The following is a 27,357-nucleotide window of genomic DNA, read 5'->3' as shown; positions in this document are numbered from 1 at the left end:
AAACCTTTTGGAACCTCAGTTTCCCTATGCATTAAATGGGACAGTAAAACCTTCCAGGGTTTTCCAGGGGAGGGGTGGGGAGGAGTAGGAACCAAAGAAGTAATAACACCTGGTAAAGTGTTTTGGAAAGCACAGTATTATCACAGAAGAGGCAAAGATACGGAACACATACTGCCCTTCCCTATCCTGTGCCCAAGGCATGCATTGCTAGCGGATGTCAGCACTTTCTCATTAAACTATATTGATACTTCAGAATCCCTCTTAACATATATTCCAGGAAGCCATACCAAGAGATCAGAATTGCAAAACAAAATGAAACCCATGCCCGTTGGCCTGCAAAAGCTCAGGGCATCATTGCTGTTGAGGAGAGAGCCCAGACGAAGCTGCTGGGAACTCGAGCTAGCCGAAAGTCAGAGGTGGCTCTGCCGATTGTGAGTGGTCCAGAGGACAGAACCCTGGCATCCTGGTTCAGCCCATCACCCAGTGGCTGTGTTTCAGTCATCAGCTCTACAACCAGGTCCAAAGGGCAGGCTGATATTGGATCCCTGCCATAGAACTCACAGAATAGTTAGGGAGACACAGCGTCCACGCAGGAGAGGTGACCATGCAAAGCGGGTACAGTGAATGCCCAGTGAAGGGGCTAGATGGTCAGTGCTCTCAGTGGGCTGGGACAGATGCTCATCTGGGCTGTGAATGTCAGCTTCTCAAGAGGACTTTGCACCTAGCATCCTGGCTGCCAACCCCAGTTCTTCTTTCTGCCATTGTTATTCCCTTTGAGTTCCCTGAGCAAATCTTAGCCCAGCCCCCAGCACAGTTAGGCCAGCCCTGGAGAGCTCTAGCTGTCACCCAGGAAGTCCTCTTCCAGGAGGCAGGGCCCCGGAGCCCCAGCTGGGGTGGAGAGTGATAAGGCCTCTGCAACCCCCAGCCCCACCTCGTCTTCCCAGTTCCCCCACCACAGAGCACTCCGTGAAGAAGGTGATGCATTAGCCCCTCTATCCCAGGCTGCCGCGTGTAGGAGGGAGCTCTGGCCAGGCAGGAGCCAGGGTATCCCCAGGGCTGGTCTTTCGAGAAGTGGCCCCGGGGTTCCTGCACACCTACCCCAGTCCATCACCACAGACCCCCAGGCAGGGCCAGCCTGATCCAATAGCAGCATATCCAGTGGCCTCTGCAGTGTGTTTTCAGAGAGTGTCAATTCCATTCCCTTAGCTTATCACTTGAAGAAAATAAAGGCAGGAGATCTTTATTAAATGTGAACATCAGGAGATAGGTTACAGGTCCCAGAATTCCTGATACATCTCTTAACAATGACTTAGTGCCTAAAAGCACAAATTTCCCTCCCACGGCCTCAGACAGTGCCATGATCCATGAGCTTCCTGCCTCAGTCCCACCCTGCCCAGAAGGCCCCAGGGCTCCTCCCAGCCCCCCTTGGAGGCAGGCACCATGTTCTTGCTCCCCGATTCCGTTCCATGCACCCCAGCCCACGGCACTGAGCCTGTAGGAACCGGCCACCAGAGCTGGCATCTCCAGAGGCACTACCACCCTGGGGCGAGCACAGAGGGATACCCTAGTGCTCTGCCCCTCCCCACAGCGTCAGGGAGGGTGCCCTTAGGGTTGCTAGGGGCAGGGCGTGTTGTCATGGATGAAGATGGAGCCTGGAGCTCAGAGTAAATTTCACTGAAAACAGGAAACCACGAAGCGATACGTTCACTAGTAAGGGTCCAGAGAAGAAGAAGTCAAGGCCATGCAGGAGGAAGCTGGGGAGGAAGTGTGGTGTCTTTCTGCTGCGGGGCCTCCGCCCTCCTCCACACAGCAGCAGCTGGCTCTAGGGTCTGGCAGCCAAATTCTTAGAAGTTGTCTCTGCCTTGAGGTCAGAAGCTGAGGTTTGGGCCAGGCCAGCCTCTCCACTGGGCAGGAACATTCTTTCTGCGCTGGAGCGTGAGGAGTCTGGTCCATGGGCTTGTCCTTCAACCCTAGGGGTAGCCTGGCCCTGCCTCGAGCAGGTATCACCCTGCCCATCCCTGCCCTCTGGGTCCCCACAAGCTGTGAGAATAGCTCCCTCTTTCTGGGGCAGCTGGCACTAAGAGTCCACAGCAGCAGATGAAACCGAGGGGTAGATCCCCAGGGACAAAGCAGGAGCCAGGGTTTGGCATTCTGGCCACTGGAGGAGTCAGTGCAGAGTCTCGAGGCCCGAGGCCCCCGCCCACCTTCTCCTCAAGGCCCCCAGGCACAGCTAGAGGCCCACGTTGACCTACGGTCTTGGGCCTGAGAAGGGAGCTTTTGGAGGCAACCAAGGGGCTCCCTGGCTTCAACTGCAGGCCCGGGGCTCACTGCTGCTGGAGAGCCTCGAGCTGTTCCCTTCTCCCACCCCAACTCCCGTCCCCAACCAGGCCAGGCGGGCTTCTCCCTGCCTGCTGGGCCCTTACCCTGGCCTGAAGCCCTGGCTCTCAGCACCCAGGCCTGGATCAGTAGAGCCAGCGTAGGCTGCTGGCAGATGAATGCCCAGTTGAAATGACGCCCTCCACAGTGCAGTGCCCGGGGCTCCTGTCCAGCTCAAACTTTCTCCTCCCCCTCTCAGGCCCCACCACCCGTTTTCACGCCACAGTGTACAGAGACCCCTCCCCACTCCTCTCCATGCTTTAAAACTCTTTAATCGAAATTCCACAAAGGATTCCCCTCATATATGTGTATAAAAACAAACTTGGGTCATGCCCTGAAGCGGGAGATGGGAGCAGAGGGTCCAGAGCAGAGCGGGCATAAGACTTTCTAGGGACACGCCCGCCCCTCCCACCCGACAGGATCACGCTGCAGTGAAGGCTCAGCACAGATTGACTGGAACAGAGGACCAAAGACTGGGGGGTGGGGGAAGAGGGCTCCCTGGGCCTCAGGCACCTCGGAAGCAGGGTAGGGATTTAAACCCAGCTCTTACAATCCACCCACAGGTTTTGCACTGTTGCCCAAGTAGTTTTGAATAGCACCCCAAGAGTGTCACAGTTTGAGCAGTACATTATGTGGTCACCATCTCTCTCGACCGCAGGGAGCAGGCGGTGGAGCCCTCTCCACTCGCCTTCCCAGCAGGCCCCTGGCTCTCCCCTCCACTCCCATCTGCGGTGGGTGGTGCAACCTCTGGCCTGGTTCCCATTGCCCAAGATGCCAGTTGGCTCACAGTGGCCACCGTGCCGCAGCATATACTTCCCGTTTTGGGGCTTCTGGCCAATGAATTCTGGGGACCAGAATGCAGGCAGTGGGAGCCCCAGATTTGTGTAACCTGTTGACGGCTCCTCAGAGTTGGCTGGTAGAAGGCAGCTGGGGAAGGCTCCCACGGCCCAGGGTCAGGCAGGCCCAGCCCCAGAGCCTCATGATTACAAAGAGGTTTGACAGATGAGCAGTCTCAGGCGAGATGGGGGAGCTGGGTCCACCACGGTGGGAACGAGTCTCTCCACATCTTGTCCTGTGTCTCATGCCTGGAGGGTGGCACTGGGGAGTCTGCCCGGTGCCCATCTCTGCTGTCAGGTCCCAAGGCTTATGTCCCAGGGAGAGAGGCTGCCACACAGCTGGCAGTTCTGGGGCTTCTAAGATGGAGGTCATTTGGCATCAGTAGCTGGTGAATTTCAGGTCTCTGGGGTGGGATCCCAGCACCCCACCATTCTCGAGACAGGAGCTGAGCGATCCAACACCTTCTCCCTTCTGCCATGTAGCATCCAGAGAGGCTGAGGGTCTGGCCATCAGGAGTATTTCAAAGAGTCTGAGCTTAGATCAGTAGGGAAGAAACCAGGTCCAAGGCCAAGGGACCACTCAGAGGGCCAGCCCTAGCTCAAATGCACCTGCCCCAGGCCCAGCCACAACTGCCCACGGCCCCCAGCTGGTCTAGATGGCCTCAGAGTTTGGAGAGTCAGGGACAGGGTCTGCAAAGGAAAGGAGAAGCAGAGTGAAGTGGGGGTTCCTCTGTCCTTCATCCCCCACAACCCCACACCCTGAGGCTGTGAGCACTCCCCAGGGAGGGCAGGGAGTGAGGCCGATGCCCTGCACGCCATGGAGAGGTCATGACCTTGCAGGCCATAGAGCTGTGAGGGAAGAGAAGCACTTACCTAGGGAGGGGAAGAAGACATCCCCGGGGCCTGGTGGAGACAGAGGAGTGTTGGGCTCAGAGAGCAGATGCCGCCCAGACTCAGAAGGCTGCCTCCGGGCCACATAGGTCAGGGGTTGCCTGGGCTTGGTCTCTGGCATCCCATGGGAAGGTGGAGAGATCTCAAAGCCGGGGTTTTCAATTCCTTGAGTGTTGTTGCTAGAGAATCAGAATTGAAGGTCATCCGTGCTGCCTGGGGCTAGGCCTCTGCCCTCCTGCCTGCCTTCCTTCTCTGCTCCCTTCCCCTCACCTGCCTTCCCACCCCAGGCCTCAGCAGCCTCTCCTAGCAGGAAGGGAGGATCCAGGGCCAGAGAGAAAAGGCCATGGGCTGCCCTCCCCACCTGCCCTGAGCTGAGGGCATCTGACCCCAGCTCCACCCTGTGGTCTGACCATCTGCCCCAGGCCCAGGAAGGAAGCCCAGGGTCAGAGGCGCCTCAGGAATCTGGGGACAGGTCTCTCTTTGGTCAGTAGAGTTAATGGCACTAGCACTGAATGTCCCCACAGCTTGTCTTGAGCTGAAGGGAGGCGTTCTTCCTGCTTGGGAGTGGGACAACCTCTGAGGACCCCTCCGACTCTGAGATTCTAGCAGAACTTCCTGTGACCTGTCTTGAATATCATCCCTTTCAAACATCAGGGGGGAGCTCTGAATTTGGTGTTGCAGGTACCGGGGCCAAATTTCTAAATGTGGCTCATTCCCAAGCACGCCCTCCATGCCAGGCTCCATGCCAGCTTCCTGCCCAGAGTGCACCAACACACATTCCCTGTTCACTCTATCCCCAACCTGCCGCCTCCGTCTGAGCCCTTGTAGCCTGACAGCCTTCTCCTTGGGGTGCCCTGCAGGGAGGGGCCACAACTCCAGATGTGCTGGCCTCCTTTGCATGTTTCAGTGTCTGCCTGGGCCCAGCTGCTTCCTCCCCTCCCCCACCCTGGCCTGGCTGACCACTGAGGCCCGAAGGTGGTTGCGTAGTTCATCCAAGCATCCTGGAGCTCAGACTGCTGGGTGAGGGGTGGCAGGGAAAACAGCCAATCGGCACAGATGTGTAGGCTTCAGTGGCAGATGGCAAATGCTCTTCTAACCAGCTGTGCCAGGCAGCTAAACAGGGGCCCTACTGCCCAGAAATATCTCCTTCCTGACAGCTGGCCCAGAGCACAGGGAGGACCAGGGAGGCCACATCTGTGTTCTCAGCCCTGTCGTGGTATAAGCAGTGACCAGAGAGGAGAGGGGAAGAGATCCTGGTGAAGTTGGGAGAATCAGTCTGTCCTGGCTAAAAGGTCCCCCTCCCCCTTAACTGCTGCATAAGGAGTTTGGGTGTAGATGCTGCCCTTCAGAGATGACAGCCCAGGGAAAAGAGACAGCCTGCCAGACTCTGAATCGGGGTGGCACAGCTGCTGGAAGTGTTCTCAGGAAGGTCTCCATGGGCCTTACCTGTCCATCCGCACCAGCTCCTGGGCACCTAGGGACAAACAGACAGAGAAGCTAGTCACAAAGGGAAGGCTTCCCCAGACAGCATCCGTGCCCTCACTGGCAGATGCCCCTCGGGGAACGGGAGCAATCCTGGACAGGGCCGTGCTTAGCCCTGGATCCCACTTCTGTTCACTCAGGAAGCCCGTATGGCAGGCAGTGCTCTGCGTGTCTACCCAGCAGGTGAGGCCTCAGTGAGCGGCCCATTTTGACCGGTGATAAATGAAATTTGGGCTGCATTTTACAAGTGTCTGGGACAACATTTGTTGCCAGGAAACCAAAGGCAGCCAATGATTTCTCCCATGTCTTAACTTGGTGATGTTAGATATTCATGATCAACCAAAGGCCTGGCTCCTGAATTTGCTGTTTCCTGTTTGGACATTTGTCACGTTCTGGTCGTCAGCCATGATTTACTGGGCAGGAGTGTTGCAAGGTCAGTTCCTAATTAGAGTTCCTGGTCCTCTCTGTCCCATCCTCTGCATTGCCTAATAGGGTGGCTTTCAAGGCAACATCTCTTAGAGGAAACTTAGGGGGCCTGAGACCCTATCACTTCATCAGCCATGCTACTACTTTCTACTCTGCAGCCAAGCTGCTGCCACCCTGCCCCACTGTGCGGGTTCCCCACCCCCCCAAACTGGCCACCAACCAGATGCAGTGGCCCCAACTTCCCTCTTTCTTGCAGCTCCCCATGTACTCCCACAGATCCTTCTCGTTTTTTACGAGCTTTGCTGCTGATTACGATGGGGAAACAAGCGGTAGGGGAGGGGCACAACAACAGAACACCCACGGGAAGTTGCACACAAGTTCCTGAAATCTCTGAGGTATCAGAATCATGGCTCCTTGTTTACTGGGTGACTGCGTGGGGCTTCGTGCGGGTCCCTCATCCTCTCCTCTGCCCTGGGGACACCGAGTCTCTGATACTAGAGAGGTTGCCACACCCATTGGCCTCCGCAGCACACTGCCTTCCTCAGTGCTCCCAACCCTTTCTCTTTCTTTTTTCCTGAGTTTGGCTCATTCCCAAGCACACTTTCTGTTCCAGGCTCTGTGCCAGGCTCCGTGCCATCATCCTTCCCAAAGCACACCACACACGCTCCCGTCCACTCTGTCTCCGACCTGCCTCCCCACTGCCCCGCTCCGGGCCACTCGGCCTCTGCCCTGTGGCCACACGCCTGGCATGTCCCAGGTGACTTCTGTTGCCATAATTCCAACAGCTGCTTCTCTAGAGTCTAGATCAAGAAGAATGACCTGAATCTCCACTCCCTCTCCATTTCGTACCTGGTTTCTCTAGCATCGCCCCCTCTGGCATCTCTTGTGTCTGTCTCTAAGCCTTCGACCATGCAAGTCACTTTTTTTTTTTCTTTTTGGAGAGGACAGAGGACTGACCTCAAAAATACTTTTATTAGGAGATAAATGATTGACACCTTCCTGTTACTGCATATATTAAATCTGGGGAAAGGTGCTATGAAGTGGCTGCCCATCACAGAAATGGGGCTCGTTTAGAGTTTCAGAAGACGTGCTCAACACTGGTCGTGGCAGAGCCCTAGCCGGCCCACCGCACCCCCTCGAGCCTTCTTTCAGTGCAATTCTTCAGCACCCAGCTCATCTGTCCCTTCCTCTGCGAAGCCCTCAGTCTGCAAGTGTCTCAGTGCGTGGAATAGGAGATACTGGGGGCTGACCCCGGCTCCCCGTGTCCTCAGGACACCCCACAGTGTTCTGGCCTGGGGATGTCCCCGCTCTGCTTTTCCTTCCTCCAGCCCGGGACAGGGGCAGAGCCTTGGCCAACCCCTCAGGGCCCTGTAAGGAAGGCTGTGCGGCGCCAAACAGGGTCAGTAGTGCGCCTCCCCCACCCAACGCCGTCCTCTGCCAGGAATTTGTTTCCCAGTTCCTGTTCCCTGATGGAGACAGCCCTGTGGTCTGGAATAAGGGGCACAGAAAGCACCTCCTTTGCTGGTAGCCAAGCCTAGCTGAGTGTGGCCCCCTCCTCGTCCCATTCCCACATCCGTGGAAGTGCTCCACAGACGGGCAGGAGCTGAGGGCAGCTCTGCAATGATTTCTCTCCCTGGTTGATCCCCTGGGTTCCTCTTTCTGCTCCAACCCCTTTACCCTCCCCCACCCCAGCCCCAACCCCAGGGTATTTGTGTAGATAGACTGTGGTGGATTTTGTGAGAGGAATAAGGGCGTCCTGAGAGGAAGGGAGAGGTGGCCACAGCCTCTGAGTGACCCAGTGACAGAGGGACAGAGGGGTGTCAAGTCGTTACAGTCTAGCCGAAGGCGATCAGGTGTAAGCCAAAGCCTTCCTGCAGAGGACAGAGGGGAAGAGGTGGGGGAGGCGAAGCGAGGGCCCACACCCTCCTGCTCTTGGAAGACTGAGACTGGACGAGGCTCATGGGTGGAGTCAAAGGAAGGGCAAGGGGCACTGTCACCCAAAGAGACGGGTGAAAAGGTATTTGTGGTCACAACTTGAAACCTGGCTCCACCACGTACTCGCTGTGTGGTTCCTTAAGGGAGTTACTGAACGGCTCTGTGTCTCAGTTTGCTCAGCTGTAAAATGGGGCCAGTGGTGGGACCAAAGTCTTAGAGGGGTTATGAGGAATATGTGAGAGAATGTATATAGCAAGCTTGGCATGGTACCTGGCACAGCAGTCCTACTGGTTAGGGGTCGTCTGCTGTGACGCACATGCTGATGAGCGTTTGTATTATGTGGTGGGACTATATTCCCTGAAAAGCGTGAGGTGAAAAGCTCTGAGTTTGAGTCTTAGCTCTTCCACTTACTAAGTTATATAACATTTGGTTAGTTATTTAACCCTGCTGATCTTAGGTTTCTCACCTGTAAAAGGAAAGAGTTGAAGCAAGTTATCTCTAAGATCCCTCCCAGTTCTGATAATCCAAAGGTCATTTTGTCCCAACACTTGCTACCAAGACAAGCCCACCCATACATTAAAGCAGGGTCCCAAACAATCTCCAGGTGGTAGCACTTTTATAAACCAATTTCAGCTACTCCGTATGATTATTCATTCATTCAACAGTTATTCATTGAGCGCCAAGGGGCTAGTGGATCCCCTCCTCTCTCCATCATTGAGCCCAGCTCCTTGCAAGGACTGTAGCAGCTCCTGTCTCTTGAAGAGCGGAATTGTGCCTGCCTTAAGCCTTTGCTAATCCCCGTGGCTGAGAGGGGGGGCTGGGGCAGGTCACTCACACCCCCACCTAGCCCAGGCGGGCAGGGATACTCACGACGGTTGGAGGCCACCTGCCTTTGCTTGTAGACCAGGAGCAGGATGAGGGGGAGGCAGAGGATGCCCACGATGCAGGCGCTCGTAGCCAGGGCAGCAGCCGTGATGCCTGAAAGGACAGAGGCAGCCAAGGTGAGGCCCCGTTCCCACGGCACCTCCTGAGGGGTAACTGAGGCCCAGAGAGGGAAGGCCTGGCAACAGGGGGACCCACCTTTACCCAGGCCCCACAGCCAGACCCTCACTGACTTGCAGAGGCACGAAAGGTCTGGGGACCCCAGGGGGGCCAGAGCACCAGAAATCAGGCCAGGCGCTTACAGCTGAGGCAGCTCAAGCGGGGAGAGAGAAGGGTCCTCATCCCAGCCCACTGGGAACAGCTCGACCACCCTGGGTGACAGGTTGTTCCCTGAAAAGGGAGAGCAGGCCCTTCATAGACCTCATGCCACAGAGTTCAAGGTCAGAAGGAGCCCAAGAGATGAAAAACTTTTGGAAATAGATAGCGGTGATAATTGCACAACATTGAGAGCATAATTAATGTCACTGAATCAAACACTTAAAAATGGTTAAAATGGCAAATTTTATGTTATATATGTTTTATCTCAAAGAAAAATAAATGAATAAAAAGCCCTACTTATCCCCGGAGAGACTCCTTGGCTCCAGGATGGGGGCCTCTAAACTGATCTCACATGTACAATTCACGGGGAAAAATCTTGGGGCAGGAACTAGGGAAATGTGAATCCTTGTCCAACATTTAAATTTTTTTAAACTTCCTAAATTACACACAAAAAAATTTACAAGTTAAAAAAAAATTCAAAAGTTTCTTCCTCCCCCTCTACCCAGGCCCCCCCCAAAGACATAATCACTGTCAGTTTTTTTGTGTATAGTCTAGATACATTCCCCGCATGTAGAGCATATATGGGATCACGTGACAATTGCTTTGACCACTTAGCACAGCTTAGACACCTCTCTGTATTGGCACAGAGATCTACCTCATTCTGCCTAGGGCTTTATCACGTGGCTCACCCAAAATTTATTGAAACAGTCCCCTACTGGTGTGTATGTAGGTTTCTTCCATTTTCAACATAACTAATAAAGTAGCAATGAACTTCTTGTGTAGGCATCTTTGCTCACTTGGGCAAGTACATCCGTAGATAAAACCCTAGTAGTGAAAGTGCTGAGCCAAAGAGTAAGTGTATTTTCTTTTAGCCTATTGCTAAATTGTCCTCTAAAAAAAAACTTGTACTGCTTCATGATCCCATCAACAGCATGGGAGGTTTGATTTATTTCAGTCCATCTGCTGACTCCAGGAGTTTGGCTGGGAACAGACATGCCCTCAGAACCACAACCAGTGTAAATGCATTTCCTTTCCAGTTTTAGCCCTTCCCTCTGACAGAAAGACCATGGGCTGGGATACCTTGTCACAGCGTCAGCTTGGCTCCAGGGAGCTTTGGGGAGGTGAACGGGCTCAATGTTGCCTTTGCACTACTTACTTGGGAATAAAGGCTGTTTTTATCTCATTGTATTGCTGAACAACCTGATGGTGTAAACAAGCTTTCAGGGCGTTTGTTCAGACCTCAGAAGAGAACAAGCTGTTTTCAGGCGCTTTAGAAGTACCCGCTGGTACAGGAACAGTTGCTGTGCTGTTACAAAGACAAGTTCGACTCCACATTAAAAAGCAGGTTCCCCACAGATCTTAGCGAGGCTGCACTTTGACGTAGAGTATTGAAAGTTAAATGTTCTATAATTCAGACATTCAAGTATCTCTAAACCCCATCACAGGACCTTATTTTGGGCACTGAGAAACCGGCTGCACAGCGCTCTTTTCTGGTTGTCAAAGCAGGTCTCCTCCAGACTGGTACTAGGCAGCATTTGGTGTAGTCAGTCAGTGATCACTGAGTCCAGCTCCCTGTTGGCTGTGGGTGGCTTGGCCCAGCCTCTACCTGACTCCTGTCCCCAAGCAAAGACTCCCTCTCTTCGGCCCCTCTAGGGGATCAGGACTTTGTTTCCTTACAGCCTGGCCTGGGAGTTGAGGCTAGGGCCAGGGGGCAGGGTTTGGGGAGAGTTCTGTGGGCCAGTTGCCCTCCGACACCATGGGCTCCTCTGCAGAGCACAGCCGCGCCACAGCTCCCCAGCCCTCCCGCTACGTGTGGCCAGTACCTGGGGGTGAGATCAGGGGGTCCTGCTCTGTAGCCATCCAGAGCCAGACTCATGCTTAGAAGGTGATCAGGCACCGGCAGAGGCACCTGCCTAGCCAGCAGCAAGCAGTGTGCCAGCCCTTACACAGCGGGGTGGGATGGGAGGGGCCCAGCCTGCTCAGCAAGTCTCTGTCCAGGGCCTGCCAGTAGTACGCCGAGGGTGTTTATGGAGGAGGGGGGAGTTCAGCAGAGCTGCCTGGTTCCAGGGACGGGGCTGGATGAAAGCAAACCATACACCTGCTGTGTTGGGGGGAGGTTGCTTCTCAGGGAGATGGGCTGCCCAGCCCCCTTCTCCAGGTTCAGTGAAAAACCACAGCCCCCCAGCAACTCGGGGCTCCTGGGCTCCTTGGGTACCACCTTCCTCCGCCCCACTCCTCTCTTATCACCTCCCCTGCCACCTCAAGCTGCTGTGAGCATTCAGAGGATTTCATAGACCAACTACCCTCTTCCTCCCCAGAGATAACGCTAGGAGACTGGCGCTGCAGTCAGAGAAGGGAAACTCAAAGAGCTTCTTGGCTGGAAGCATCATTAACTGATCAGGTACCAAGGCTGGCTGGGGGGGGGGCACCTGTCTTACAGCAGGAACTGGGATCTTTCCAAAGGCAAGTGGCAGTGGAGGGCAGTACCCAGCGGTCAGCCCTGGGGCCTACTAAGCACATGGGTCACCAGGCAAATGTTTCGAACTGTTAGAAAGCAGGATATGTGTCCACTGTCTGCTGCCATCTACTTGCCATCCTGCCTTGGCACAGGGGAATGGATGAGATGACTTGGGAAGCCAGGCCTAGAATTCCACATTAGAAGTAATAGTAGCCAACACATACACAGCACTTACTCCGCGCCAGGCATGGTTCTTAGCGCTTTCTTTACACAGAGTACCTCATTTTAGCCTCGTAACAACCTGGAAAGTATGATGATAACTGTCATCCCCATTTTACAGATGAGAAAACTGAGGCACAGGGAGGTTAAGCAACTTGGCTGATTTCAGGATCTGTGCTCTTACCCCCTTTACCACACTGCCTTTCACTAGAATGGACTCAGGTTGCAACTATGGCCGACACAGTACTTAATTTTTTTTTTAATTAGTTGCCAACATTTTAAAATTCAGAGAGTTCATGTAAAATCTGGACTTCTGACTTTGCTTGAAAATTCAGTGGCTCTGGCAACCCTGGGCCCCCTTCCTGGCACGTGGCGGTTGGAACTGCAAGTACAGACTGGCAGCTGGGTTCTCACCACAGTCTCTACCCCTCCCTACTGCCCTACCCACCAGCTCCCTGGCCCTGTGGGCATTTAGTTTTTGAGCCCTGACTCAGCACCTTAGATAACACAGGGTGCCTCCCTGTTAGTTGGAAAGGGAGATGCTTGCTCGCATCGCTCAGTGGACACACGATACCCGGAGAACGGAAGCACTGTCCAAAGCCCGCACACCCCACCCAAAAGCATAGCCGGGTTTCTCTTCATCTGAGACCACTTCCGCCTTAGTGCCAAAACTCCACCACAGCTGTAGTCTGCAGACCTCCAGAACCAAGGGCCTGGAAGGGGATCGAAAGGGGACTCCAGAGATCATTGACGCTATCTCCCTGCCCTTGACACCGAGACAGAAGCAAACATGTCCCTTTGGCCTTTAAGTAGCCAATTCCCTGTAGACAGTAGTTCAGGGAAGCAGGGACCAGAGTGAGGCTGCACATCCCACGAACTGGAGAGGAGGAAAATGTCAAAACCTGAGAGCAGAGGTGCCCAGCAAAGGAAGCCTGACCCTTGACAGTCAAGTTCAAGGTTCTGCCTCACCCTTGGGCTCTCATCAGCCAGACTCCTGGAATTTCCCAGGTGACTCCTGTTCCCTTAATTCCAGCAGCTGCTTCTCTAGAGTCTAGATCAAGAAAAACGACCCAGATCTGCACTCCCTCTCCATTTCACACCTGGTTTCTCTAGCACCATCCCCTCTGGCATCTCTTGTCTCTGTCTCCAAGACTTAACTCATACAGCGAATTTTCAGAAAATGAGTGTTGACAGAGGGGAAGGCCCCAGTGCTCAGGCAGGGTTTGCACACTGAGAATCAGGCACCCTGGCTTCTCCTCTTGCATCTGGGAGACTGGGAACAAGTCCCTTCACCCGTCTGAACCTCGGTTTCTCCATCTGTGAAATGGCGGCGGTGGCGGAGGTGTTTCTGCGGGAGCAGAAGTGGGACTGGGGGTTTGCTCAGAGTGGAAGGGGCGATGGGGAAGTAAACACTCAGGGACCCCGCCACGTGAGGTTCACCCTGTCCTGTGCACAGCACACGTGTGCGAACACAGTCATGAGGCTGCTGCATGGGAAGGGAGGGGCTGCTCGGGGTGGGGGGCCCCCTTTCCACCCTCCCCAGGGAACTGCCAGTGGAGGAAGTGAGGAAGGCAGCGGCTTGGTGCCGAGGCCACACATGAGCTCTGCGGTGTGCAGGAAGAGGGGCTTGTTCTTAGTTCCATGTGGGTCTAACTCAGACCCAGCTGTGTGTTCTAATTTTGTTCCTGGCTGGTCCATTTGTTGCTTCAAAAAAAATGAGTAATTCGAATAGAAAGTCACCACAGCCTTTGAGTGGGGGCTTGGCCGGGGCTGTAGCTGAGCGGTTCCCATTCCTGGCTTCAGTTTTGGTGTATGTCCTCCTGGAGGGCAGGGAGGAGGCCTGCACTTTTGTGTCTCCAGGGCCTAGGCGGGGTCTGGTCCACACTGGATGCCCGATAAATACTAAGAGAGAGAAGGCTGAGGAAGCCAAGACCCCCTCCTCTCAGAAGAGGGGGGTGTCCCTAAGATGTCCCCCCTTTGCCTGCTGTCTCCAAGCTGCTGGGCATTCTCGCCTGGCCTCCTAGTGCCCAGGTACCTCTTTTTTTTTTTTTTTTAAATTATTTTATTTATTTATTTTTGGCTGCATTGGGTCTTCGTTGCTGTGCGCAGGCTTTCTCTAGTTGTGGCGAGCGGGGGCTACTCTTCGTTGTGGTGTGTGGGCTTATTGCAGTGGCTTTTCTTGTTGCGGAGTATGGGCTCTAGGCACGCGGGCTTCAGTAGTTGTGGCACATGGGCTCAGTAGTTGTGGCTCGTGGGCTCTAGAGCGCAGGTTCAGTAGTTGTGGCGCATGGGCTTAGCTGCTCTGCGGCACGTGGGATCTTCCCGGACCAGGGATCAAACCCACGTCCTCTGCGTTGGCAGGCAGATTCTCAACCACTGCGCCACCAGGGAAGCCCCGGGCACCTCTTGAAGCAGTGTCCCCATCCCCTGTAGGGCACCTCTGGACAAATGCCAGGGGGCTGACTGACACCCACCACACTGTGTGTCCAGTCTCCTACCCCGACGTGGGAAGAAGGTGATGTGAGCAGTCCCAGCTGCACTTCCCTTGTCAGCTGTGTGAATTGAGGCAGTTACGTCTCTTCTCTGGGCCTCCATTTCCATGTATGTAAAGTGAAGTTGGTGACGCCTATTTCACAGGGTTCTTATAAGAAGCCACTGAGATACCAGTACTTGGAAGGACTTAGCACAGTCCTGGCACATAGTAGGGGCTCTAGAAAAGGTGGTTCTGTTCCCCTTCCTGAGCCTCTCCTTCCTCCCTCCCCACACAGAACAAGGAGATTTTAAATAGTTGAGTCCAAGCCAGGAGGACCCCCACCACAGCCCTCCAACCTTTGCCTGTGGCAGAGGGCTAGTGGGCAGGAGCCGTGCCCACTGAAAACAAGCTCGGCAGCCTGTGGCACCCAGTACCTGTCGTGAGGGCACTTGGCCAAAGGTCACTGCCGGGGCACAGCCCCACTCAGAGAGTCAGGAGCTGGGACTCCAGGAGCCACCTTCCTCAGGCTTTGGGCCTTGGAAGGGGCATGGGCTTCTGGGGGCTGCAGCCCAGTGGCTCAGGTGAAGGAGGAAACAAAAGGGAGAGGCAGCAGCAAAGGAGGAGGAAGGGGGGTTCCGTGGGCTTGGGGTGATGAGGTCAGAGTTCAGAATGAGGTCTGGGTCCAGGATGAGGACAGAGGAGAACAGAGAACCCAGAAGAGCCAAGAGGGTGGTTCCTTACTTTCACTCTCCTTGGAGGAGGGTGGGTGCACGATGCACTTGGATGGTGCTTCTTCGCCTGTGGGAGCAGAGAGAAGGGTCATTAGGTGGGCATCAGACCCAGGAGGCCAGGAAGACTTGTCCAGGCTGGCATGCCCCCCCTCCTGTCACAGGTACTCAGGCTAGTGTCCCCTTGGCAACATTGGCCCAGCTGCGCACACACACACAGACACGCACACACACACAGACACACACGCACACACAGAGACATATTTTCACTGCACAGCTAGGCATGCCCTGCCCATTGTCATGACACATGACAGCCTCAGGGGCATGTTGATACCTGCCCACACCCACACCTCTATCTAGTCTACCGCCCCTCGCCTTCTCACCTAGACACACGCACACACACACACTCGCCTAACTCACACCCCAGGTGTGAGCCATGGAACTGTGGTGAGCAGTCACACTCCCAGCCCAAGTTCATACACCCCCTCCTGTTAAAAAGTCCCACTGTCATAAACAGAGCCACGTACGCCCTTCTGTCCATCACACCCAGCTACCCAGAGAGACGCGCACAGCTCCACACACCGTGCCACCCCTGTAGTGCCAGCACCACCCATACAGAATCACACAGCCTCCGACACAGTGTCGCACCATCAGATGCACGGCGCCACCCCACAGTCACGCTGTCCTCCTCTCTGCTCACCCTCCCAGACAAGCACAGGCACCATCCCCAGAGTGACCCCCCCCCCACCCCAGCTGTCCCCCAGAGGCAGCCCTCACCTCTCTGCACCTGCAGCTCCATGGCTCCGTAGAGCCGCTGCTCCGAGTGGTGGTGCCTGATCTCCACCACCAGGCAGCAGTAGAGGCCGCCGTCCAGCAGGGTCAGGTTGCGCATGGTGATGGTGAAGTTGCCGTGGTGGTCAGAGGCTGACTCCAGCCCGTGGCGCTGGGCCAGTTCCTGGCTGGTGTTGGCCTGGTGGCCACTGTGGTGCAGGTGAAGGTCCTGGAACGTGAGGTTGCGGATGGGCCGGCGCTCCGAGCAGGCCTGCACCTCACCCCGCGAGCTGCGGTACCAGGTCTTGTAGAAGGTCACGTCATGCCCTTTGGCCAGGGGGCCCAAGAGTCTGCAGGTAAGAGTGACGTTCTGTCCCTCGGGACACACATACAGGGAATACGGCGTGGCGACCTTGAATGCTGCCACCAGACCTGCTCAGAGAGATGAGAGCCTGTCACCCGCCTGAGCCGGCACTACTCCCAGTGCCCCTAGAGTAGGGAAGAACCTTGGTCTGGGGCTTCAAAGATGCGGGTTCCCCAGCCACAAGCTCCGGGCAAGTCAGCTGACCTCCCCAAGCCTCAGCTTCTTCTTTAGTTCATGAACCCGGCTCCGTCCCAAGCTGTGTGGGAGGAGCCACAGGAGCTTCCCCAGGTGTAGCTGGATGAGGCATAGGAAAGACTCCAGGCAGGCAGCAGACTGCGCCCGGCCAGCGTGTGTCCCCCTCCCAGGTGGCACATGTGCTCCAGCCCCAGCTCCCATCCCCCTACTGCAGGCACCATGGCTCTGCCCACACCTGGCCCCTGGCACTTCCAGCTTCCATGCCCAGTGCCGTCGGGTGGGAAGCAGGGTGAGGAGGGGAAGGCTGTTTTGGGAAAGCAGCGCTTTGCCCTTGACGGCCCCTCTGGGGGCCATCGGCTCCTGGGCTGGCCTTGCCTTCGCGCCTCCTCATCAGTGAGCACTAATAGAGCATCTACCTGCGTGAGGCCTGTGCCGGGTGCTACATCTCACCTGGATACTGAAGATGTGGCCTCTCCAGGGGCTTATGGCCTAGATCGGTAGACAAGTCCGGCCTCTTGACAAAATAACCCCATAGGCTAAAGGGCAAACCCGTACCAGCTTTCAGGGCACTTGGAGAAAAGAGGACACGACCTTCCTGGGGATGGTCAGGAGACTTCTTAAAGGAAGGAGGGTCTTTGAGGTAGATGGACAGAGAGGATTCCAGCAAGTGGAAGGTGGTAGGGAAACAGGAAAACCCAAGGTGTCTAAGGGTCAAGGACAGGCAATGCAGAAAAGGTCATCTCATCCAGTCACCTGCCTGCCACCCAGGCTTCTTAGAAATATTTTCTAGTTCATTTTGTTTTCAATAAGCAAATGAAGCCATACCCTGGTCATCTTTATCCTACCCCAGTCTCCCAGCATTTAACCAGGTTCACCCCCCAAAGCACTGGCCCTTAAAAACAGAAAATTCTGTCTAGCTATGAGCCTCAGTTTCCTCATGTGTGCAATGAGGAAAATATTAGCTACAAGAGGCCTGTGAGAGGACAGAATGAGGACAAGAGGAGAACACGAGATGTGAGCTCTTGTGCCCCCTGCAGACATAGGAGGGATAGCTATAGTTATTAGACGTTAGTGATATTTTGATTTTAATTGGCTAAAATCAGGGGCTGTTGTGGACAGACAGGGAAGGAGGGCCCTGTAAATATGTACAGGATCAAAATGGATATGTCCTTTCCATTGCCGTTGCCTGAACCCAAGATAACAACACGACTTCTTCCTCCAGATGCCCCGTCCCTATTTTACAGCCCACCCCCCCCTCTCCCCTCACCTGGCAGAGCTGAAAGCCTGGCCCAGTCAGGAGAAAGGCAGCCTGGTGTAGCTTTGGAATTAGCCCACCCTGCATTGGAGTCCAACAGCTGAGAGTTACATAGACTCTGAGCCTCAGACTCCTCACTATAAAACATAGAAGTGAAACAGCTACCTGCCAGAGTTGAGGCAGAATTACAGATAATTTACATGAAATGCTCTGAAGGTTGGTGCTTGATACCTCGGAAAGATAGGTCTCTAACTCATTTCTGCAATTCAAGAGACGTTAGGACATTAGGAGTGAAAACAGTTCTGCACGATAGAATGGAGAAGCCAGACTGAGATTCTCTCCCACTAAGGTGTGAATGACTGGTAACAGCTGTGGTCCAATCTTGGCATGCCTGCATATTTAAAGCAGAGTGTGAGGAGGCAGCAAAGCCATGGACCCAAAGAATATGTCTGCAAGGGTGGAGTTTTAAGCCCCAGAAGGTAAAAAGGACACACACACACCAGAGCCTCCCACTCACAGCACCCACATGTGAGAGGGAGCCATGTCTGGGAGCCCCAGATTTTTGGAAAGTCATTGCCAAGGTAAGCAGGGATTTCAGAACTTCTTTAGCGAGATGCTGATCTCCCTTTCCAGCAGAAATATAGAAGCCCAGAAAGGGAAAGTGGTTTGCCTGAAGTTCCAGAGGGTATAAACTCAGAACCTAGAGCATGGGGGCTTCAGGTAAAGCAGGATCTAGTTAGAACTAGAAGAAGGAATAGCATGGGCATGTCTAACAACCCAGTAAGGTAGGTGTTATTTTTATTCCTGTTTCACCAATAAGGAAACTAAGGCACAGAGATGTTAAGTAACTCACCGAAGTTCACACAGCAAATAAGTACTAGAGTCAAAATTAAACTCAGGCACTTAGACTCTGTACTGAAAGAAACAATTTCAGAAACTGGCAGCCCACCAGCCATACTCAGCCTTCAAACATATGTTATTTGACCTTCAAAGTATTTTACTCTTTTTTTTTTTGAGATTGCCAAAATTTAAAGACCGGGAATTTGATATGAAAATTCCGACTTCTAGCTTCTCTTTGAGAATCAGTAAATTAACACTAAACCAGCTTTCCTATGAGGCAGTCGTCAACTGGAGCTGAGCAGCAGCCTCCTTTGTAGATGGGACACTGGTGTTCTAGCTTGCTGCAGTCCCTTCTACTCCCTCACTTTCCACCTGGCCTGCTTCATTCCCTCACCACGAATGTCCCATGGACATCTGAGTTTCTGATCCATGAGTGTGGCTCCTTCATGTAACCAGGGAGGGATTCTACTCCCCAAGCCCACTGTTCTACAGATGAAACCCTCAGGCTCAGAGAGGAAATGATCCACCCCAGGTCCCCAGTGGAAGCCTGACTGCCAAATTTCGGCTGTGCCAGTAAATGGAAGTGGGGAGTAGCTACAGAAAGGACCCTCTAAGGAAGAATAAAAACCCACCCAGAGAGTGGACCCTGGCTTATTTCTGCCCTCTACTCCCCCTTTCCCCAGCAGGCCACAAGGCAGCTCCCAGCAGCATCTCTCCCAGCTGGTAACTGGTTTCCCCTTTTCCCAACATTCTCTTCAGCCCCAGGACTATTGCCAAGGGCGAGAGCCAAATCCAGACCCAGCAGCATTTGCAGGAGCACACACACCTTGGGGGCCACGGGGAAGCTGGCTCAGTAGAGGCCAAGGCCGCAGGTCTGGGGTGGGCAGAGGCAGACGCAAGAAGTGGAGCACAGAGCTGAGCAGGGTGGGGACTGCTGAGTGGACAGAGGTGTGGACGGGTTGCGGCCAAGATGTGGCAAGACTGAGGCTAGCTTGTGGGCAGGGTAGGTGGGGGCAGGACGGAAGCAAGCAGCAGGGCCTCCAGTGGGGCACCAGCCCAGGGCCTCCAGCAGGACGTCAGGCCCAGAGACCCCTGGGTCCAAGCAGTGGTGTTAATGACTGCAGAATTGCCCAGGAAGCGGTGGAGAGGGGATTTTCAGCCCGAGGAGCGATTTCGTTGAAGACCCACAGTGGGGACACAGAGAACTGGGGTTCCGAGACAGAGTTGGGGAGGGGGCATTGCTCAATCCCTTACACCCCACATGCCCCAGAAGGACCTCTTCCCCTTTTAGAAAAAGGAGAAGCTACCCTGGGCTTCAGGTTTGGGCGTGGGTGAGAGTGTTCAGTTTGAGCAAAAGGGCCAGCCGGGAGTGGGCCGGGCATCTACAGGTTTGTCCTGGGGGGAGAGAAAACATCTTGTTTGTGGTGTCTGAGATTGCAGCTGGGACAACGCCCACGGGCAGCCTGTCCTTAGGAGGACTCAAGGGCACGGCGTTAGGGAAAACAGCGCACGTGCCCCATGCCTTCCATGACTGCGCATGCGCACGTGTGTTATCAGGGGCTATATATAGCCCAGCTGGAATTATAATTATTTGGCCGGAGGATGTTGCTTATTGTCAGGAGCAGATCCTTCTGGACACCTGGGGCATTGTCGGAGACTGGGGAGGAAGGCCCCTGGCTCCAGGGTGGCCGAGAGCATGTGGGACAGGAAAAGGCCCCCAGCCCTGGGCTGAGCCTGTGCCCATGTGGGAACCATCCATCATTGTGCTGTTCTTGGGGCCCTGCACCACCACCCCCAGCCCCCACCTGCTGCTGGGTAAGATGGCAGAAACACCTGGAGGAAGAATGCTGTGATCCTGGGAAATGTGAGGTCTCAGGATTAAAACTCTGGCCTGGGCAGGCAGATCCCTGGGCCCCAATCCCCACTTAGCCATGCCCTTACTGTGTGCCTTTGGGCAGGTCCCATCCTTCTCTGGGCCTCCCTTTCTTCCTCCTATCTGGAGAGACTCCCCACATTCCTAGGCCCCTTCCAGCTCTGAAACCCTGTGGCAGGTGAGAAGGGCTGTCTTAGGGCAGAGGAAGGAGGCAAGAATGGGCTACAAAGGTGATCACGGGCATTTATGAGCCCCTCTTACAGGTTAGGACTTGCTGAGCACTTTATACTCGTTTAATTCTCATAACGCCCCTGATGTAGGTCTCATTATCCCCATTTTAAAGATGAGGAAATCAAATCAGAAGTCAAGTGATTTGCCCAAGGCCACACAGCCCTATGTGGCTGAACTGAGACCCACACCCTGGACAAGCCAGCACTACAGGCAGCAAGAGCCCTCCACCCCTCCAGCGGGTGGGGCTGACACCTCATCCTCCAGCTACTCAGAGCGTAAACTGACCTCCAGTTGACTTCTGTGCTCTCCACGCAGCCAGCCTTGCTCTGCCTCAGACCCAAACCGAAAACATCATTCTTTCATTCCACAAATATTTACTAAGGTCCCAACATGAGCCAGGCCCAAGGCAGAGAGGCCATGGGGGTGCAGAGTTCCCTAAGGGACTTCCGCTCAGAATTTAGCCCTGCTTCTGCCACTTTCTAGCAGTGGGACCCTCAGCCACAGAGGGGCTCAGCCTCTTGTAAAAGCCCCAGTGTAGGGGAAAGGAGTTCTTGTTTAGCTTCATCTCAGGATGCTAGTTTTTTGTGACCTGTTTCCCTCCATAAGGTTTCACCTGGTGAAACCCTGTGGGTGTGCATGGGATGGGTGTGTGTGGGTGTAGACAGGCCTGTGTATTTACCCTGACCTGGCATGAGCTTAGTCCACAGTCGCCAAGGCAACGCCCCAGCCTTTGGAGGTGGGTCCCTGGCTTGATTAGTCAGGCCTAGGAGGCCCCACCCAAAGAGCTGAACTCTGTCCGGCTGCTAGGGGCTGTAAGCAAACAGTTACTGATGGCCTGCTATTATTGCTGGCCCTGTGCTAGATGCAGAAGGCCAGGTCCTCGCCCTCAGAGGGGGCCCCAGACAGACATGGACCTCGTCTCCAGCTCCCTGCCAGGCCCTGTCCTCCAGGACAGTCCATGGAGGGTATAAGGAAAGGCTAGGCTCTGTCTTTATCAAGATGAAGAGCACAGAGGGCAAGAGGCAAGGACCAATCAGAACTGGTCCTGATTCCAGTGCTAAGCTCCAGGAAGTACCTCCGGGACAAAGGGCTGAGGGCCCAAAGCCGGCAGGTCCACCCATGGGGCTCCGTGGCCAGTGAGGACAAAGGGCATCTCAGATGTGTTTATTGATACCTGCTCCTGCAGGAAGTGTCCATTCACATTGGACCAAGGAGTCTGGGAAGGGGAAGCCAGGCTCTATCGGAGGAAGCGGCACTTCCAGCACATTGGGAAAGCATCAGTGCATCTGGGGCTGGAGGCTGTTGGCCAGCACACCTCCCCAGGGAGGGCCTGGGCAGTTGGCCAGAGCCGCACCAGTGGATGCGTCTCTGGATGACTCTTTCCTCAGCTCTCCCAGGCCCTCCCTGAGGACAACTCTATGTAGCCCAGACTACCAGCTCCAGCCAGCTACCCTCAAGATCCTGTGCTGTGAAGACTTCCTAAGGTTCAGATTCAAATCTCTTTGTGCCCTACCCTCAGTGCAGGAGGCTCGGTGGTAATGGTATAGTAGCAGGCTCTTAACTCTGTGCCAGGCATCATTCTAATCACTTTTATATGGAGTATCTTATTGAATCCTCCCTCCCTATAAAGTAGGTACTATTATCGTCTCCACTTTGCAGATGAGGAAACTGAAGCACAGAGAGGTTAAGTAACTTGTACAGAGTCTCATGAATAGCAAGTGGTGGTGCCAGGATTTGAACCCAGGCCATCTCGCTCCAGAGGTCTGGGGTGTAGAAGTAGCCAGGGATTGACCAGAGGCCCCACCTCCTTCCTGCAGATGGGCAGGCTGACCTGGCCCGTGAGGCTGCAGGCTCCCTCTCCCACCCTCTCTGTAGTTGTTGGGACAGCCAGTTGGCCCCAGCATGGGGAGAGGACCCAGCTAGAGCCACTGTATTTATTTGGGGAAGGCAACGGGGACTGGGAGAATTGGGGCCTGGAAGAAGCCCAGAAAGGCCTGCTGACCCTGTCCTGGCCTCTTAGGATGAGCACTGCCATCTCTCCCTTCTTCCAGGAGAGCTGAACTGTCCCCTGCCCCCAGCTGCCACTCCTCACAGTGGTGAGTTTTCTTTTTCAATGGAGAGGAGCTGACGGCATCTACAGCATAGGTAGTTTTACTTTCAGTTTTATGGCATTAAATAACACTGAATCACACAGAGAGAAGGTTATTCCCTTTTCAATTCTCTTTCAGTCCTGATAACATCAAAGAGAAAGTCCCAGTTTGATGCCAGTGTGTCTTCAAAACATCTCTATTATGTGCTAAGCTCTTCTTTTTTTTTTTTTTCTTGCAAGGTACAGCAGGCTTGGAGCCTTCCCCAGGCTATAGTTTCCAACTAGAATTTACCTTATTTGGTTTTCCTATTATGTACTTTTATGATTTTGTTCTATTTATGGCAAGTGACACTGGCTTTCCATTTATGGCAGTGATACAAAGTTTCCTTTTAAAATCTATTTACTTAAGTCAAAGAATGAGTAGATTTAAAGAGGGTACATATGATGATGGGCAGACACTGTAGAAATCCCCAAAGTGGTGAACAAATGGACTGAAGGTCAGGAAACACCATCATGGAATTACTCTTCCGAAGTGAGTGGTCAGCGCTGCCGAGACCCTGTTACCCAGCCTGCCCAGGGCTCAGATAAAGGCGGAGTGTGCGTTTGTGGTCCCACAGTAAGTGAACAGCAGAGACAGGGCTTGACCCCCGGTCCCCATGGGAAGTAAGATCCTATGTAGAAAGGTTAAGGGACTAGGCTGGCTCGGTCATGAGCAGAGCCACTTCATTACTGATGGACACAATGGTGGCCATTGTCTTTCTCTCTGGAGATGGTCAGCCAAAGTAAACAGGCTGAATGTTAAGCTCAGTTGCAAGAAAGACCCCAATAAGACAAGGAAACCCTGAGCCTGGCTTGCCTTGAAGTGGCAAAGTCCCCATCTCTGGGGAACTGTAAGAGGAGAATCTACAGGCACCTATATGGGCATTACAGACTGTTAGTGTGTAGAGGTGCTACAGAGGGCTGGGCCCAGCACTTCAGACCTCCAGGATTCTAGAGAGTCCTGTCCCAGTGAAACCAGTCAATGCCTTCCCATGCTCTGGGCGCTCTACTGGACCCTGCAGGAAGCAAGGAGCTAAGATGGTAAACCAATGGCATGTGGCCTCCAAAAGCCAAGAGGCAGAATAATACTACACAGCCAGAGTTCACCAGGTGCCAGGCACTATGTTATGCCAGGCTCTGTGTTACATGTGCACTGAAAATTCACAGCAGCCCTCTGAGGGCGGCGCTGTCATCATCCCTATGGGAGAGATGATAGAACTTGCTCACGGATGCTGAGTAACTTGTGCAAAGTGACAGAGCAGTAAAGGACCATCTTGGAATTTGAACGGAGCTCTGATTGACTCCCCAAGCCAGACTGTTAAGTGACAGGGTTGAATGGGAAGCCCTGGCATGCAGGGCACACAACCCCAGGTCCCTTCCATTCTCACACAGGGTGGCATCAGGAAGCCCTTGGGCATGCCCGCGCTGCTGCTAAGGGGATCCAAGGGTCCATCAGAAGCTTCACCGCAGCTCCCTGGTGCCCCCTCCCCTGGTGAGGCCAGACTGCTCCTGGATGAACGGTTGGCTTAAAACCTGGCACCTCAAACTCAGTCTTTGGGGCTTGGTCAATGCTAGTGAGGGGTCACTGCCAGTATACCCGATGGGCACCAAGGACCCCTTTCTTCCTCTCTTCTTTCCCTCTGTCTGCTTGGGCCTAAGACCACATATTTGTGTGCATGTAGGGAGGTGGCGTTCCAGCAGTGTACCTCCCACCTGGGCCACCCTCTCCTACGGAGGTCAGGCCCCAGCAGGGAACCTTTGCCCTACTTGGGGGAAAGAGAGAGCAACCAGCCCAGCTCAGCAAGGGGCTCCCCGGTATTGCTGCGTACCCCTGGCATTGGGTAGAGGCTCCCTTATGCCCATGGGCTGGCCTCAAGCCAGCTTCTCTCCACCTCAGGGCCTCTGGGCAGCAGACTGTGGATTTCCTAAGAGCCGATCATTGCTGCGTCAGAGGCTTGCACCACTGGGTTACTCAACAAGGCCCTGCAACCCTGCTTGCCATACAGGGGAAGATGGGCTCTCACCTCCCCAGCCCCAGTGCGCCTCCATGGGCTAGTCCCAGAGTTTGGGACTCTTGGGTCAGCCTGTGAGGACATGGCAGGAACAATAACCTCCACAGGTCCTGGGAAGGCCAGTAGGGGAAGAAGAGGCTCTGCCACCCTTGGGGTCTGCTGGGTCCTGGCTCCCTAGGTGCCTCCCTCCACCCATTTCAACCTGGGTCAGGCCCAGGAAAGGGGTATCTGCAACTTTTCCTAGGCTCCTGAGCGCCATTATCACCACCACCATTCTCCATGGTGCTGGCCCAGCCCCAAGAGCTAGAGAACAAACAGGTCTGCACTAGCCACCTCCATCTCACCTTCCCAAAGCATCAAGGCTTTGACAGTGAGCAATCCTGCCCAGGGCCACCCAGCACCCCAGCAGCCAGTGAGCAGGTCTTTCCAACTCAGAGACCCTCCGGACCATGTCTGCAACCAGGCCTCCCCATCTCTTATCCCCCCTGTTGCACACTGTACTGGGTAGCAGCTTGAATATTCATTAGCACACCCATATTACAGTTAGGAATACTGAGTCCCAGAGTAGTTCAAAACTCAGAGAATTCTCCTGACTCCTTTCAGTGGAAAGCTGCTTCAGACCCTAATTATCTCCTTGAGCTGGGTCCAGGAAGAGATGGAGTACCAAGCTGTTTAAGTAGCCAAGACCTCTGGGGGTGAAGCCTCCTGGCTGTAGAGACAGTATGGAGTGAGGGGCTCTGAGCCTCTCTGCTACTGGCTCTGTGCAAGCTGGCTCTCTATGCCCGAGTTCTCTGGAACTCAGTTTCCCAAACTGGGGCTGCTGAACAGAGAGCAGCTCAGCCAGAGGAGGACAGGGTAGCGGTAAGAAAACTGAAGGGCCTCTTGGGGTCACTTGGAAAGGATGGGGCAGGGCAGGCGGTCTGTAGTGGGTGGGATGCTGGCCGTCCTGCCTGCCACCATCCCCTGCTCCTTTGGGAAGCCATGTCTGCCATGAGCCATGGCCTTGGTGCCGAGACTGCTCCCCCACCCCCTTTGGCTCTTCCTGGGGAGCATCCAGTTCAGGGCTTAGGCATCTCTGTCTGTGGGGTGTGGGCTCCCTCCTCCTTATAGGAGGCCCAGGCCAGCCTCCCAGCGCTGAGATACCATGCTGCCTGCAGGCTCCCCAGTTTCTGAGGTGTTTTCCAGGTTCTCTCAGAACCCTCCTCTTGCTCTTCCCCTGTCTTCTTCTTCCTCCTCTTCTTCTGACTCACCCACTGGGTCCCTTGCCAAGCTCCCCACCTCCCTCCTGCCTCCCTCTGACTCCCTGCGTGACTCACACTTTCCCTGAGCCTTCCCAGAGAAAAAGTTTAAAGTTTAGTTCCATAGGCTGCCTGCCGGCCCCCTCTTCCCTCAAGATCCAACTGCTTAAGTCCTGGACAGGCAAGAAGCAGGGGCCAGGCTGTGGGTACTGGGACCTTTGCCCCCCACTCAAGGAGCCCCTGTGTCCTGACCAGGATACCACCTAGAGTTGTGACAGTCTGGACTTTGGAAGGGGAAAGTGACACCTCCCTATGTATGGCTTCTGTGTTTGAGCTGAGGAAACTGAGGCCCGAAAGATGCTATAAGTTATCCAAGGACCTAGAAGGGGCTCACAGCCAAGCTGGGAAATGTCCCACATTCTCCCCAGTGCATGCCCTACACCAGTCCCTGAGCTGCAGCTTTGCTAGGATGCTGGGAATCGGCTGACCACTCAACTCTCAGCCATCAGACCCTCAGGATAAGGACCAGAGGGCACCCATGTCCAGCTGTGGAGCAGTGCCTGCACTGACTAGTGCCCACCAAGGCTCAACCAAGAGTGTCACCAGGGTACAGGACACTGGCTGAGAGTATACAACTTCGGCGCCTTGTGAGATCCTGGGGCCCTGAGGTGGGGCAGGGAGACACCACAGGTGTCAAAAACCAGTGGCATCCACTAGAACACATTGGGCTGTCTCCACCGTGTTTATCTCCTGTTCTGCAGAAGGTACTCGTGCCCGGGCTCTCTGGGTTGGGAAGGGCTGGACAGGCAGCTGCTTGGGCAGCTGTCGGCATACACGTGTGCCCACCACCCAGCCAGGGCACTTGGCAGAGAGCCGCCGCCCCTGCCAAGCCGTCCTAGCGGCCTCCCTGCCGCGGGTGGGGTCACGGCAGGCTGAAGGGGGCTCCCAGGGCACCCGCATCTGACCTGGGACCCCCCACCCTGCCCCGCTGTGCTCTCCCGTTGCTCCTCCCCAGCACCCAGGCTCCGCCGACCTTACCTCGGGAGGCAGCCAGGAAGAAGGCGAGGAGCACAGGCCCCCAGCGCCAGCTGCCAGCCTCCGGGACTGGGGGGGCGCCCATGTCGCCGTCGGGCAGAGCTGCGTCTGGCGCAGCCGGGCCGGAGCGGAGCCCGGGGGCGCGCAGGGGGCACTCCTGGTTCGCAGGGAGCGGACGGGACGCGGCCGGCGGGGAAACCTCCGCGCGAGTGAGCGCAGAGCAAGTGAGCGCGGCCGGCAGCCCGAGAGCCGCCCGCTCCCAGGGGCCCACAGCGCCCCCGGGCGGCCAAGGCTGGGGCGCTGCCTCTCCAAGGGCCCCCGCGGGAGGGGCTTCCCGCTGACTCGCACCCGGCTGGCCTTGGAGGTGAGGGAGCCAGTCAGTACGCCAAGA

At 55.0% G+C, this 27,357-nt stretch overlaps 2 protein-coding genes across 2 annotated transcripts in view; one reads left to right on the top strand and one right to left on the bottom strand.

Moving 5' to 3' along the window:
* CDH23 (cadherin related 23) overlaps nucleotides 1-27,357 on the top strand; it is a 452,316-nt gene that overhangs the window by 387,402 nt on the left and 37,557 nt on the right. The window lies entirely within an intron of this gene.
* On the bottom strand, nucleotides 1,225-27,245 carry VSIR (V-set immunoregulatory receptor). Its single transcript, XM_082424577.1, has 7 exons — nucleotides 26,970-27,245; nucleotides 15,802-16,227; nucleotides 15,038-15,094; nucleotides 8,817-8,924; nucleotides 5,550-5,577; nucleotides 4,086-4,282; nucleotides 1,225-3,902 (listed from the first exon to the last, which is right to left on the bottom strand). Exons 1-7 carry the CDS (start codon nucleotides 27,049-27,051, stop codon nucleotides 3,865-3,867), a joined length of 936 nt encoding a protein of 311 aa, XP_082280703.1. The 5' UTR covers nucleotides 27,052-27,245; the 3' UTR covers nucleotides 1,225-3,864.

This window comes from Balaenoptera physalus, assembly GCF_965194825.1.
Source record: "Balaenoptera physalus genome assembly, chromosome: 14".
Taxonomy (NCBI): Eukaryota; Metazoa; Chordata; class Mammalia; order Artiodactyla; family Balaenopteridae; genus Balaenoptera; species Balaenoptera physalus.
Note: the sequence above shows the minus strand (reverse complement) of the source record. Positions and strands in the feature narration are given on the sequence as shown.

What these genes read in the sequence shown, in the direction of transcription:
- VSIR (XM_082424577.1), bottom strand. Translation starts at nt 27,051, where the DNA reads ATGGGCGCCCCCCCAGTCCCGGAGGCTGGCAGCTGGCGCTGGGGGCCT. An exon ending in GCAGGTGGCCTCCAACCGTC is followed by an intron (nt 5,578 to 8,816) that starts GTGAGTATCCCT and finishes GTTTGTCCCTAG; the next exon opens with GTGCCCAGGAGCTGGTGCGG. An exon ending in GAGCTGGTGCGGATGGACAG is followed by an intron (nt 4,283 to 5,549) that starts GTAAGGCCCATG and finishes CTGATTCTCTAG; the next exon opens with CAACAACACTCAAGGAATTG.